The sequence below is a fragment of the Mercurialis annua genome, linkage group LG4, assembly GCF_937616625.2.
Source record: "Mercurialis annua linkage group LG4, ddMerAnnu1.2, whole genome shotgun sequence".
In the NCBI taxonomy this organism is placed as follows: Eukaryota; Viridiplantae; Streptophyta; class Magnoliopsida; order Malpighiales; family Euphorbiaceae; genus Mercurialis; species Mercurialis annua.
In genome coordinates, this window is record NC_065573.1 from 24660209 (window position 1) to 24672790 (window position 12582).

General features: G+C 31.4%; 1 protein-coding gene across 2 annotated transcripts; it reads left to right on the forward strand.

Annotated features, from left to right (window-relative positions):
- The first annotated feature begins 211 nt into the window (after positions 1-211).
- Positions 212-6882, forward strand: LOC126679089 (probable 3-deoxy-D-manno-octulosonic acid transferase, mitochondrial). Of its 2 annotated transcripts, none has more exons than XM_050374029.1 (14): positions 212-486; positions 578-671; positions 1107-1149; positions 1427-1549; positions 1911-2030; positions 2106-2184; positions 2474-2587; positions 2950-3047; positions 3881-3971; positions 4069-4188; positions 4264-4334; positions 4716-4963; positions 5468-5564; positions 5970-6882. In XM_050374029.1, the coding sequence occupies exons 1-12, from the start codon at positions 267-269 to the stop codon at positions 4890-4892; spliced, it is 1350 nt and encodes a 449-aa protein (XP_050229986.1). In that variant the 5' UTR covers positions 212-266; the 3' UTR covers positions 4893-4963; positions 5468-5564; positions 5970-6882. The 2 variants fall into 2 exon arrangements, with proteins under 2 accessions (XP_050229986.1, XP_050229988.1); XM_050374031.1 differs by having other exon boundaries at positions 578-611.
- The last annotated feature ends 5700 nt before the right edge of the window (positions 6883-12582 follow it).

The following is a 12582-nucleotide window of genomic DNA, read 5'->3' on the forward strand; positions in this document are numbered from 1 at the left end:
AGATATAACATTGTGGCATATCAGTTTCAAATAAATTGTGAGTATATTTGGCAAACATTTAAAAAATGATAAATTAAACTGGAAATATTTAAAGTTCATTGTATATTTGGTAAAAATGTTAAAATTATGGTAGATAAGTTTATTTTGTCTACAAAAATCAGTACATATAAATAAGATTATTTTCAAAAAATAAAAAGGACATTTTTATTATTAAAAAAAAGCCCCAAATTAATCGCTGCCATATACGGAGGAGCTAAATTCGAGAAATGGCGGCCGGTGGTGGTGGTGGAACTGGAAATACAGGAATGTTACTCTACAAACTATACAGAGCAATCAGCTACGGCATAACACCACTAGTCCACCTTCACATACAGTGGCGCCGCCTCCGCGGACTTGAACATCCGAATCGCTGGCCAGAGCGGCTCGGCCGGTCCTCCCTTCCTCGTCCAGCCGGTGATCTCCTCTGGTTCCATGCTGTCTCTTTAGGTTACAATTACACCTCTTTTTCACTTCTTAATTTCTACAAACTTGTATCTATAAACAAAAAAATATATTTTAACTGTGTATTGATCAATAGGTGAAGGAATGGCGGCGATTCCTGTGATAAAACGGTGCGTCGAATGTAGACCTGATTTAAGTATCTTGATGACAACTACGACATTATCTGCATTGTAAGATACAATTTGTTTTTATTTTATTTTACTTTTTTAATTAGTTTTACAATAATGTTGTGTTTGTTAAGAATGATATGATGCTATAATAAGAATAAAAAAGAATAACTGTAATTTTAAAAAAAAAATCAGTCATTGAAGGCATTAGGCATTGTTTGGAAGGAAAAGTTGTATAAGAATTGAATTGGATTGGATTCTTGTTAAATATCTAAGTTTCAAGATCATTTCATCTTGTTCAAATTATTTTGAAATTGAAGAAACTAAATTCCGACGCTGGGATTTTAACTTTCACCATAGAATGTGATTGATCTGAAGTCATACTTTTTTTAGACTTCCTGCATTGGGGAAAAGCAACTGATTCCATCTAATTGGAATTAAACACCTTATAGTTTGTTTGAGGGGCTCGTTTTAAATAGTGTTTTATTTATTGTACAGTGAAGTTATAAAGAATCAACTTCCAAATGGTGTCTTGTATCAGGTACTTTTGTCAACATATTCATTCATTTTTTAATAATAGTCAACTGATTCATTTTCCAACCCGTATGTCTAATACGCTACTAGTTTTGTTTTCATATATTAACCTTTTAGTCTGTAACATATTTAGCAGCTGCGTTTGTTACAAATTTACAATTGATTAAAGCAGCATCCATTTATTTGACATTTTAATTAAACTTCTATTGCATGTTGTTTGTCTATAGTTCTATGAGAAGTTATTAGTTATCTTCTGCAGTATTCTGACTTTGAAACTGAACCAGTTCTCCCCTCTTGATACCCCTGTTGCTGTGGACACTTTCCTCGACTACTGGAAGCCTAATGCTATCGTAATACTAGAGAGCGAACTATGGCCAAATCTTGTAATGGGTTCATCAAGAAAGGGTGTAAGTTTTTGTAACCCCATAAATCCATCATATGCATTTCACACTGCTAAGGCATACTTAGGCAGGAAAAAAAACAATGCCAACTCTACATTTACCTGAAACTTTCAAAAGTTTATAAGCTTTCTTATCACTAATTACACAATCCATTAGATTTGCCTTTGAAGCTAGAAGATTAATTTAGAAAAGATAAATATTAAGCGGTTTGTAAGAAATTAAGAATGTACATGTAAGTATTACTTGAAGTGGAAATTCTTACAATATTATTTCTATATCTGCTTATCAATGCATATGCTCAGTTGAATTTGCCCAAATTGTTATATACTTGTAGCATGCAATAATTATGCCTGTTCATGCTCTGTAGATTTTGCTGGCATTGTTAAATGCTCGAGTGTCAAAGAAATCATTTAGATTATGGTCACAACCAATGCTTCTTCCACTGGTTTCACTAATGCTTTCTAAATTTTCCTTGATTATCCCTCTGGTATGTATGTATGCCCTGTCTGTTTCTTGATTCTGCACTTTGTTGCATTGCCACTGATTTTGCTGTCTACCATAGAGTAATTTTCAGGGAATTCACTTCCAGCTTTTGCATGCCCCACCTGCTATCATTAACTTTGCTGGAGACTTGAAATATGGTACGCTGGCTCACTCTACTTGAGAAATCCCCACAATGGCTTTGTTTGCTCAGCTTTTGAAGCAAAATAGTTGTTCCACTGAACCACGGTGGGGCATTAGCATGATGGACTAGTATTTCTACTTTGTACATGTATGAGTGTTGTGGTGCTCTGCAATTGGTTTCCATCAAAACTCAGTTATTACTGTATTCTTGACTGTCTATCTCCAATATATCCTGCATTACTTTTGGTCAATAATAGTGAAAATTATTTGTTTCTCGACTTGATCTTATTTTTTTTATATATTTAGCTGTAGAATATGACACTTCTATGGGAGATAAAGGAAGAATGGAAGACCTGAAGGAAGATCTTAACCGCAGGCAGGTTTGGATGGCCGCTTCTATACATAGGGGAGAAGAAAAAGGTCCATTGTCTATTCTGCCTTTTTTTGCATGTTTTTCAACTGTTCTTGTATCATTCATCATAATTTAGTATGTAAATTTTACAGTGTTAGACCACATTGCTGTTATATCAAATTTTGCAAATTTAGCATCTTTAAAAATTAGCTTAATCATAGCGATAATTAACTATTGGAAACCGCTTGCCTCTTGCAGCTGATACAATTGAGGATCAGTGTATTTTCATTACTTAGTTTTCACATTCTTCACATTTCCAATTTCTTTTACTTGCTAACCGTGTCATATTTTAACTGTCCAGTCATCTATCTGAATCAAGTCATTGTTTCTGCTGCGTGTACTGAATCTAAGTTACCACAACCAATTGCAGTTATGCTGGACGTTCGTAAAGCACTCGTACAAGCATACCCGGATATTGTCACTATAATTGTACCTCGTTATCCTCAACACGGAAAAGAGATTGCTCAAGTATGATCTTTGTGATTTTCTATTACTAGAATTGCTACATTTTTGTACTTGATGTTATTATTGTGATCGTGCTGGTAGTTGTATATTCTCGACTCTCCTTTGTCTTTTCTTCACTTGAATTGACTGAGCTTACATTTTAAAAAACCATGATATGGGAGTGATAGAAAGGTAGCAGTGTAACACTTTCCAAGAAGTTGAGATTGCTGTAGCGGTTAGGTTTCATGCCTTGAGCAATGTTTAAAACCAACTTTCTTATGGAGTGGGAAAATAGCAATTTTTGTGTGAAACTTAATTAAGTAATGCTGTTCATCAGCCACCACACAAGAATCTCGGTGACTGTTTTAGCAAATATGTATACTGCTCAGGTAGCACGGACACTTCATTCAACTCATGTTTCATGTTTCGGTCGGACGTGAAACTTTTCATTTTTAACATAGTGTCTCCGTTTCTGCGTCCAAGTGTTTTGTTTCCCCGTGTTGGGGTTTTGTGGCTTATATAGGATTCACATGTAGCTGGCAAAATATTGTGAAAGAGAGGGATAGAAACACAATCAATGATTAATGGCCTAAAATATTCTTGTTAGATTGAATATTATGGTTGTCATTATTGGAAATTTTATTTTATAAACTGCTGCACAGCAATATGTTTCTGTTTTTTCTCATAAAATCAGCACTATAGACATAATAAATTAATAACTAATTGGTTGAATTGGCTATTCTCATTACAAGTAAAATAGCTTCCTTCTGGATGGTAAAGAATATATTGTAATCTATGCATAATTGCATACCTTTATGAAATTCACTGACTTATATTTCACCGTTGCTTATCTGCAGCAATTGCAGAGTGAACGAAAAATTGTAGCTTTGAGGTCTCAACAGGAAAGGATTACTGCAGGAACACAAGTTTATATTGTGGACTCAATAGGTCTGCGTTTTTAGTTTATTTTTCTCATTCCAGAAATTCTCTCACTTTGCCATAGACTATGTACATAAATTCATAATCTTTCTCAACCAATTTGTAGGTGAATTGAGACATTTGTATGTGCTGTCTCCAATAGCTGTGATTGGGGGTTCCTTCTTACCTGGTTTAGCTGGCCATAACATATCAGAAGCTGCTGCAGCTGGCTGTGCAGTTCTGACTGGTGACTGATTACTCTCAGGTCTTATTTGCTTTATGAGATTGTACTGTTGTAAGCTCACTTTTTAGTTTCTTTCAGGCCATCATATCGGGCATTTTTCGCACATGGTAAAGGAGATGCAGCGAAAAAACCCTTTATCAGTTATGCAGGTTTGAAAAAAACCCTCTATCTTTGTTTCACTAGTACTTTTTTAGATGAGACATAATGATTAGAAATATGGCTCTTCTGCAACTGTATTTGCCAAAATGATAAAAGAAAATCCACAATATGAAGACATGATATTTATGCTTCCACGGTAGGTAGACTATCTTTCTGCTTGTTGAGTTTTAGTTCTTTTTATTGCATCATGAGTTCAGGTACTTTAAACAAACAATTTAAAAGTATGGTTCTTTTTTCCTTGGCTGTCAAGAGGAGATCTGTTCTATGAAAGAAACGTAGTTTTACTATTTGTTATTTTATCAGCCTCTTTCTGTTAGTTGAATGTTGTGGAGTGAGTGGGATTTACTGATTAGTAATCACTGTTCATGCAGGTTTCTGGTACATTGGAACTTCAACAGACTATAATGAAGCTTCTTAATGATGCTGAAGCTCTGAAAGCTCAGCGCATGGCTGCAAAGCAAGCATTTCGTGCTTTGTCTAGCGGTATTGTTGCCAATGCATGGAACCTGCTAAATGTTCATGTCATTGAGACTATAGTGAGAAAGTAGATGAAGAATTATGCGATGAGACTTGTATTTGCCATCAGCCTGAAAGCTTTTCACAAGGAGTAGCCTTAGAGGTACGATACCTTAGTCAGCAAAACTCTTCATACTCATGCATGCTTATAGCAGCTCAAACTACTTCTACAAAGTCATTTGAATCATTCTATTTTTAGCACAATCCCATTCTTTGAGCATCTATTTTTTTTCTCATGTTGAGTAAACTAGTTTTCTATGAGATGGCTTCTTTCATAAATTTTCCTTCACCAAAACTTAATTCTTCTCTTGCAAGAAAAAAAATGAATGTTGGTTTTCTTTATTGTCTAACTGAAGCCACAGTATGCATTGTCATTTTTTTCCACTCAATTTATCTGCCTTTGTGAATTTGACGGCATGTTTTTGCCTTTGATTTTTCACTTCTCTTGCTCTCTCCAAATAGATTTAAACATATTTGTGGGTGCTGATACATGTCTAGAATCCTTAAGCTGGTTATGGAATTATCTGCTGATAAGAGTTAATAGATGGTGTTACTCCCACAATCTTCAGGTTAATTATAAGTCTATCTTACCTTAACTATGATGCAGGACTGTCAGCTCTGGAACTCTAAAAATATTGTCTAGTTATTGGAAGACGTTGGAAATTACAGATGATATATGCATTGAAGATTGGACCGTTGATATGGTATTCAAATATATTTATTATTTTACTTCTATTTGACAGGATTGTGGTCGTCATAACTAAATGCAATTTATCTTAAATATTATGTGCTTGTTTGGATGGCAGATAAAAGGACAAATATGCATTTGGTGGTATAGTTTATGTTTAATCTTGCATGACAATGATAATCATAAGCTTATTGCTTTAGGGATGGAAGTGATTTTATCCCTATGACACTGCTTATAGTATGGGATCTGTTTTTTATCTTACCTATGCTACATATACTTGGTTTTATTGTGTTTCATTCAGCTAAAATTCAACTGATTTTCGGTGTATAGTATATATGCATACTACAGCATAATATAGCAGCTTGACAAATGCTGAAACTCATAGTGATACACTGATACTTTTTCTTCTGCTCTGTTGCAGCTGCGATAATGACTATACTTTCTGCCTGGTGTTAAGTTGCTATGTCTCTTGAAGAGGAAGTCATCAGCAATTCCTGTTGCCACTTCTATCACACCTACTACAGCTTTTTCTCTGCCATTTCTATTCCTGCAAACTAGGGGTGTTCAAATATGGGTTACGTGGGTTATGAACTTTAAATGAAGTAGTATTTTTAGTGCAATACTGACAATCTGAGAGTTTATTTTGGATATTGATCAACTAAAAAATGAGCTTTTAAAATTTTATAACGCACATAAACCTAATTTGTACACCCCTACCGCAAACACTTGAAGTAGCGGTGCCATATTCTTCCTGGATCAACAGAGGTGCCTCAAATCTGCATCCCCTCTGATCAATTGTATTATGTTTGGAAGATTAACTCATCACATGGTATACTCAGAGGACCATTTTTCTTCTGGGCATAGTCTTTGTATGCTTGCTCTTACAATCTCCAGAGAATCGAATGATTCAATTAATGTGCTCTGATGATGAATCTTTCTTCGGCTTCACCCACTACCACACTCACTAACTTCCGGCACACGTTAATGATTCTTTCAGTTTCATAATGTTGCAGATTTTACATCTTCAATGCTCTAAGGGATCAGGCACTAAGTAATGCTTCAGAGATCTTCTCCGTTTACGTCCTCCATGATTAATGATTTTATGTGTCACATCAACCACGAGACACTGTGAGATGCTACCCTTTCAGGTAAAAACCTTGAATTTCGTTGCTGTTATTGGTAGTGAGGAAATTGTTCTGCCAAATTGTTTACCTTTTCTATCTCTTCGCTTGTTCTTTCACTCCGTAATGATGTGCCATCCGCGTAATTTGGCAATCTCATTGTTGATGAAAAAGTAATTTCAATGGGAGAAAAAATCTAATGTTAATTCTAAATGATAAGCTTTTATGATTGATAATGAAGAGAAAAATAGTGCAAGGTCATTGTTAGAATTTATGGAATTTGATTTGTTAGGCAAGGGGTACCTAGGATGAATTTGACCCAATGAGATACAAAAAGCTATACTCTTCAGGAGCTAATGTAGCAAATGCAACAATACGGGTTAAAAACATCGAGAGTTACCGAACTCTAACTTAATTTTCAAGAATGTATTCGAGACTGATTTATTGCTTACAGTTATTGAATATTAATGAAATCTGACAAAAAAACTGATGTAGAACCAGAATGGACCGCATAACTTCTTAATAAATAAAATATACATGTCACACTTTTTTGATCCGTTTTTGTTTATTGGGGATCAGTAAATTTAAGTTTATTTTTTTTTTGGCAAAGTAGCAATTGTATTAATTTCGGAAAATAGAAGTACATAACGTTTGTGAAATCTAGACAACAGAGATTACAATAATAACTCCTAAAAAGGAGGCTTTAAGGACTTTTTAGCCACTTCATGGGCCATCCAAGTACACATTCGCTTAACATATGCAAAGTAAGCGAACGGTATAAAATTAGAGGAATTTGCACAAAAAACTCCTTTTTTTAACTTATTTGTTCTAAATACCTCAATTTTAAAAATTTACTTTTTTACTCTATTTTTTTATTGTTTTTAGTTGTACCTCAATTAGCAAAATAACTTATTTGTATTTTTACTCTTCTTCTATTAAACACATGCATATCTCATTTTTTCTTTTTTTCTCTCCTTTTTCTCTTTCCTCTGTCTTTCTCTCTTTCTTCCTTCTCATTTTTCCTTTTTTCTCTCTTCTTTTTCTCTCTCTTCTTCTTCTTCTTGTTCTTCTTCTTCTTCTTCTTTCCTCTGCAACTTTTTTTTTTCGTTTTTATCGAATCTGCTTTTTCTATTTTCCACATTATACAAATGAACTCTAAGACAGAGAAATTTGAATAAAAAAAGAGTTTAAGAGATAATATGATGGTGATAGATGAGAAAATTATTCTTCTTCTTCTTTTTTCTTTCTATGTTGTTTTAAATTATTGTAACATCGTTTTTTGGAGTTTTTTTACAACTTTTTTTGAAAAAACCGTAATGTTCTTCATTAATGATATTTTGATCTGGTTTTCAAATGTTTTAAATTAATTTTAGAAATCGTTTGAAACTGTTTTCTCGAAATTGTTTTATACTCTTCGAAATCTTTGTAAACGGTTTGAAACTGTTTTATACTGTTTGAAACTGTTAGTTTTTGAACTGTTTGAAAGTATTTTTCAGAAACTGTTTTAGACTGCTTGAGATCTTTGGAAACGGTTTGCAATTGTTTTATACTGTTTGAAACCTTTGTAAACGGTTTGAAACTGTTATTTTTTATGTAAACGGTTTGAAACTGTTTGATACTATTTGAAACTGTTATTTTATAAACTATTGGAAAGTATTTTGTAGAATATGTTTTAGACAGTTTGAGACTTTTGTAAACGGTTTGAAACTGTTTTATACTGTTCGAAACTGTTTGAAACTGTTATTTTTAGACTGTTTAAAAGCGTTTTTTAGAAACTGTTTTAGACTGTTTGAAACCTTTGTAAACGGTTTGAACCGTAATTGAAACTGTATTTGAAACCGTAATTGAAATATAAGCGAATGAAACAGTTTGCAACTGTTATATAATTTTTATTACGTTTCAAACTATTTAAACATCTCGAAAATCTTTGAAACCTAATTAAACATATTAAAACTGTAAAATTATTCGTTTGAACAATTCTATATCCTTTTTTTCACTGAATCCGCAGTTTTTCTTGATCGTAATGTATGAATTTGAATAATGAAGCAGTAATTCGAAATATCTGACAGAATATTGAAGAAGAAATAGTGAAATTTGAGATCTGAAAAAGAAAAGAGAAGATGAGATGAAAATTTTGAAGAGAAAGAAGAAGTTTGTTATGATAAAAACAGGTGGAGTAATTTTTAGGTATAAAAACAAATAGGATAGGGTATAAAAATAAATGGCTGACACGGGTAGGTATGTAAGTCAAGTCCAAACTTTATGGTAGGTAATTGCTAATATTTTTTTTATTTAGGTAATTCTCTAATTCTCTCATAAAATTATGACTTCTATTAACTTTAGAAAAATATATCAATTTTGAAATTATACTAATGAATTAGTAACTCCTAATGTTTTTTACCCACAACAACGCAATCCAAACTAGAAGATACACACTTTTTAAGCACCGGCATGAAGCAAGCCCCTTCCTAAGTGTAGCTTTACAGTTGATTTTTATTCACTGGTAAATCTAATGTTAAATATAACAGCCTTCATTATACTTTATATAAAAGATAAACTTAGGAACATGGATAATTAATTTCTTATGTGTTACCTAATTCACTTAGTGTTCCTTTGATTTACATTAATTTTATGATTTTGTGAAATTTATTTATAAGTGAATGTGATTATATTTAATTTACTCGAATGTCCATTCAGATATTTCATTTAATTTTATTTATATTAAGTAAATTGTAAACTAAATTCAGTTTATTTCATTTTCAAATGAAATACATTTGTTGTTTGAATTCAATCAAATTAAAAATTTATGTGATAAATCAAATAAGTCCAAAAAAATATCATTACAATTAAGTTAAAATGGTAGGGAAGGCAAAGTTGAAATTTATATTTTGTCTTCATTTTCGTCAGAAAATCTCATTAATATTATTCAACTTTTGATTCAATTTTCATGACCCCATAAGGGCCATAACTTAAAAGAGTTGATATATCTAGAAGAAATAAAACAAAAAAAAGCCTTTACATAATGTAACGAGGGTATGAACGAGCAGAGTTGAGTTTGAATTTGGCTCGAGCTCGAGTGTATTATACAAGCTCGAGCTCGACTTGAGTTTAATAAAAACAATGAGCATATATGATGTCTTTTAAAAAATCACTATTAAAAAATTCATCTAACCAACTTATATGAAATACACCTAAATTTGGAGTTATAAAAAAATAATAATTATTTTTTATTTATAAAAGGCTCGTCTATATTCATGACCCTATGTAATTGATACCCGAGTTTGGCTTGAATTTTTCAAGTCGATCTCAAATTTTCTTCGAATATCTCGAGCAATTTATGAGTAGCTCAGTTTTTTCTCTTTTTGTTTTATAAATTTTTAAAAGTTTAGAACGCTAATCTCTCCACCAATCTCTCTCTTTTCACTTTTGCTTTTACTTTGCATTGTCTGGTGTTAGATCAATCATGTTATAACCTAAAAAGATGTGGCATTTCCTTCACTTTGAACGACAAAATCAGGCTCCGAATTGATGCCCCCACGTCACCATGTGCTATTCAACAACATTCTTTGGATAATAAAAACTGCTGGTCATTCATTAAATTAATTGGATACTAATTTTATGGACTATTCCATTTAATACGATCAAGTTTCAATCCAAAATCTGTTGTAGCATTATTTTATTTGTTTAATATGTTGCTCGGAATTATATGTTCTATAATTAGTTTGGTTTAGACTATAGCGTAGGATCAGGATAATTTTTATTACTTAGAAACCTTCCATTCATCTCTTTGAGTAGAACAGTAATTATAGTCCAATATAAAAAAAAAGGGTTTTTTTCAAATATACCTCTTTTTTAGTATTTTACGAAAATACGCTTTTTAGTAGATTACTGGTTTCATTGGTAGATTGGTAGTGAACGGTGTGTTTTTGCAAAAAATTTAAAAACAAAAAAAGTATAGGGCAATAATTTCCCTAAATAAATCAAAACATGTACGACTTATTACAATTTAAACCAAACTTTTAAATTTTTGTAATAATAGCCAAATTGTATTATTTTTGTTGCAATATTAGTCAAATTGCACTTTTTGTGCGAAAGATTTTGAGTAGTTTTGAATTTTTTGCCACTCCTTGTGGCTTTTAATATATCATTATCCATCAAAAAATAGAAATAACATAATAGTTTAATTGAAATAACAAATTTGGCCACTAATTTGGCTATTATTGTAACAAAAAATGCAATTTGACTATTATTATAAAAATTAAAAAGATTGAATTAAATTGCAAGTGGTAAATATTTTGATTTTTTTTACCATTAGGCCGAAAAAAATAGTATCAGTTATTGTTTTTATTTTTATTTTCATATGGAGTAGGAAAAAAATTTACGTTTATGAGAAATAGAACTCACGACCTCTTTTGTGCAGGGTACTTGCCATTTGCTGTAACTCATTGTTTATCGCTCACCATTTGCTATAACTCAGTGTTTATTGCTGTAGTTATAGGTACTCTACAATTGTGCTCTTGGATTCATGCATAATTGTCAAACCACTTAAATTTATTGTATTAAGTATTCTTTTTTATTGATTGTTTGATTAAGTAATAATCAAATTGATATACTACTATATATATATCATTTAGTAGTATATCAATTTGATTATTACTTAATCAAACAATCAATAATAAAGAATAATTAATACAATATATATATATATATATATATATATATATATATATATATATATATATATATATCAGTTGTAATGACAATAAAGATATTGTATTCGGCTTGAATTGAATTGAATTTTTATTTTTCAAAATGAAATCAAACCGAATTTATAATGACGTAAAAAATTTCAGACCAAACTGAATTGAATTAGTCGGTTTGATTAGTTCTCTTGATTCGGTTCGGCTGTACTAAAGTTTAGTTGTTTTTTATTACTTAAAAGTGAATAAACTATTATTATTGGGAAAGATTCGATTAAATATGAGTATTAATTTGAATAATAATTTGATGTAAGAAATTTTTATGTCCTGTACTGCAATATTTATTTGAGTAATGATATTTAATCCATCTTTTTTAATCACCTTATTGTATTAACTGATGTGGCAGTAAACAGTGTTTTCCTAATTAATTTTCCCTTAGCAATTGACTTTTGCAGTCGATCATTGCTTTTTTTTTTTTAAGTGACCTTCATCATTGTCTTAACAACTAGTAATAAACATAAAACTGTTAAATTAACAAATCTGCCCAATCAACTAAACATGCAAATGGTCAATGATAAAGGAACAAATTAACTAGAAATTTAGCAAAATAATTGTAATGGGGACTCATAGAATTGGCCATGTTTGTTCACATCATTATGTTCTTGAAAACTTATATTGAGTCTGAATTTCTTTAAAAAAATTATTTTTAGTGTCAATTTTTATTGTTATTCAATCTAATTTAAAAAAAAATGATTTAAATAAATGTTTGTAATCCCTTTTCCATCAACAATTTATTACAAGTAAAACTTAATTTTAAATTAACTAATATTATTTATGTTTTCATTCCACATGACCAACTATATCATCTGCCCACGCCGTTATAATTTTTTGGGGTATTGGCGAAACAAATCCCAACGTTTCACTTTTTTTGCGATTTAAGCCCAACGTTTAAAACTTTACGAAACAAATTCCAACCTTTCCAATTTTTGCATTTTGTAGCCCAAACCCATTATTTGCTTATGTGGCAGCCATATTATTGATACATTAAATCCCAATGTTTTAAAATTTTGCAAATAAAATTCCAACGTTTTGGATTTTTGCAAATTGTAGCCTAAAAAAGATGACAAAATGGCTGAAATTAGAACTTGGGCTACAATTTATAAAAATTGAAAAGGTTAGGATTTGTTTCGTAAAATTTTAAACGTTAGGCTTA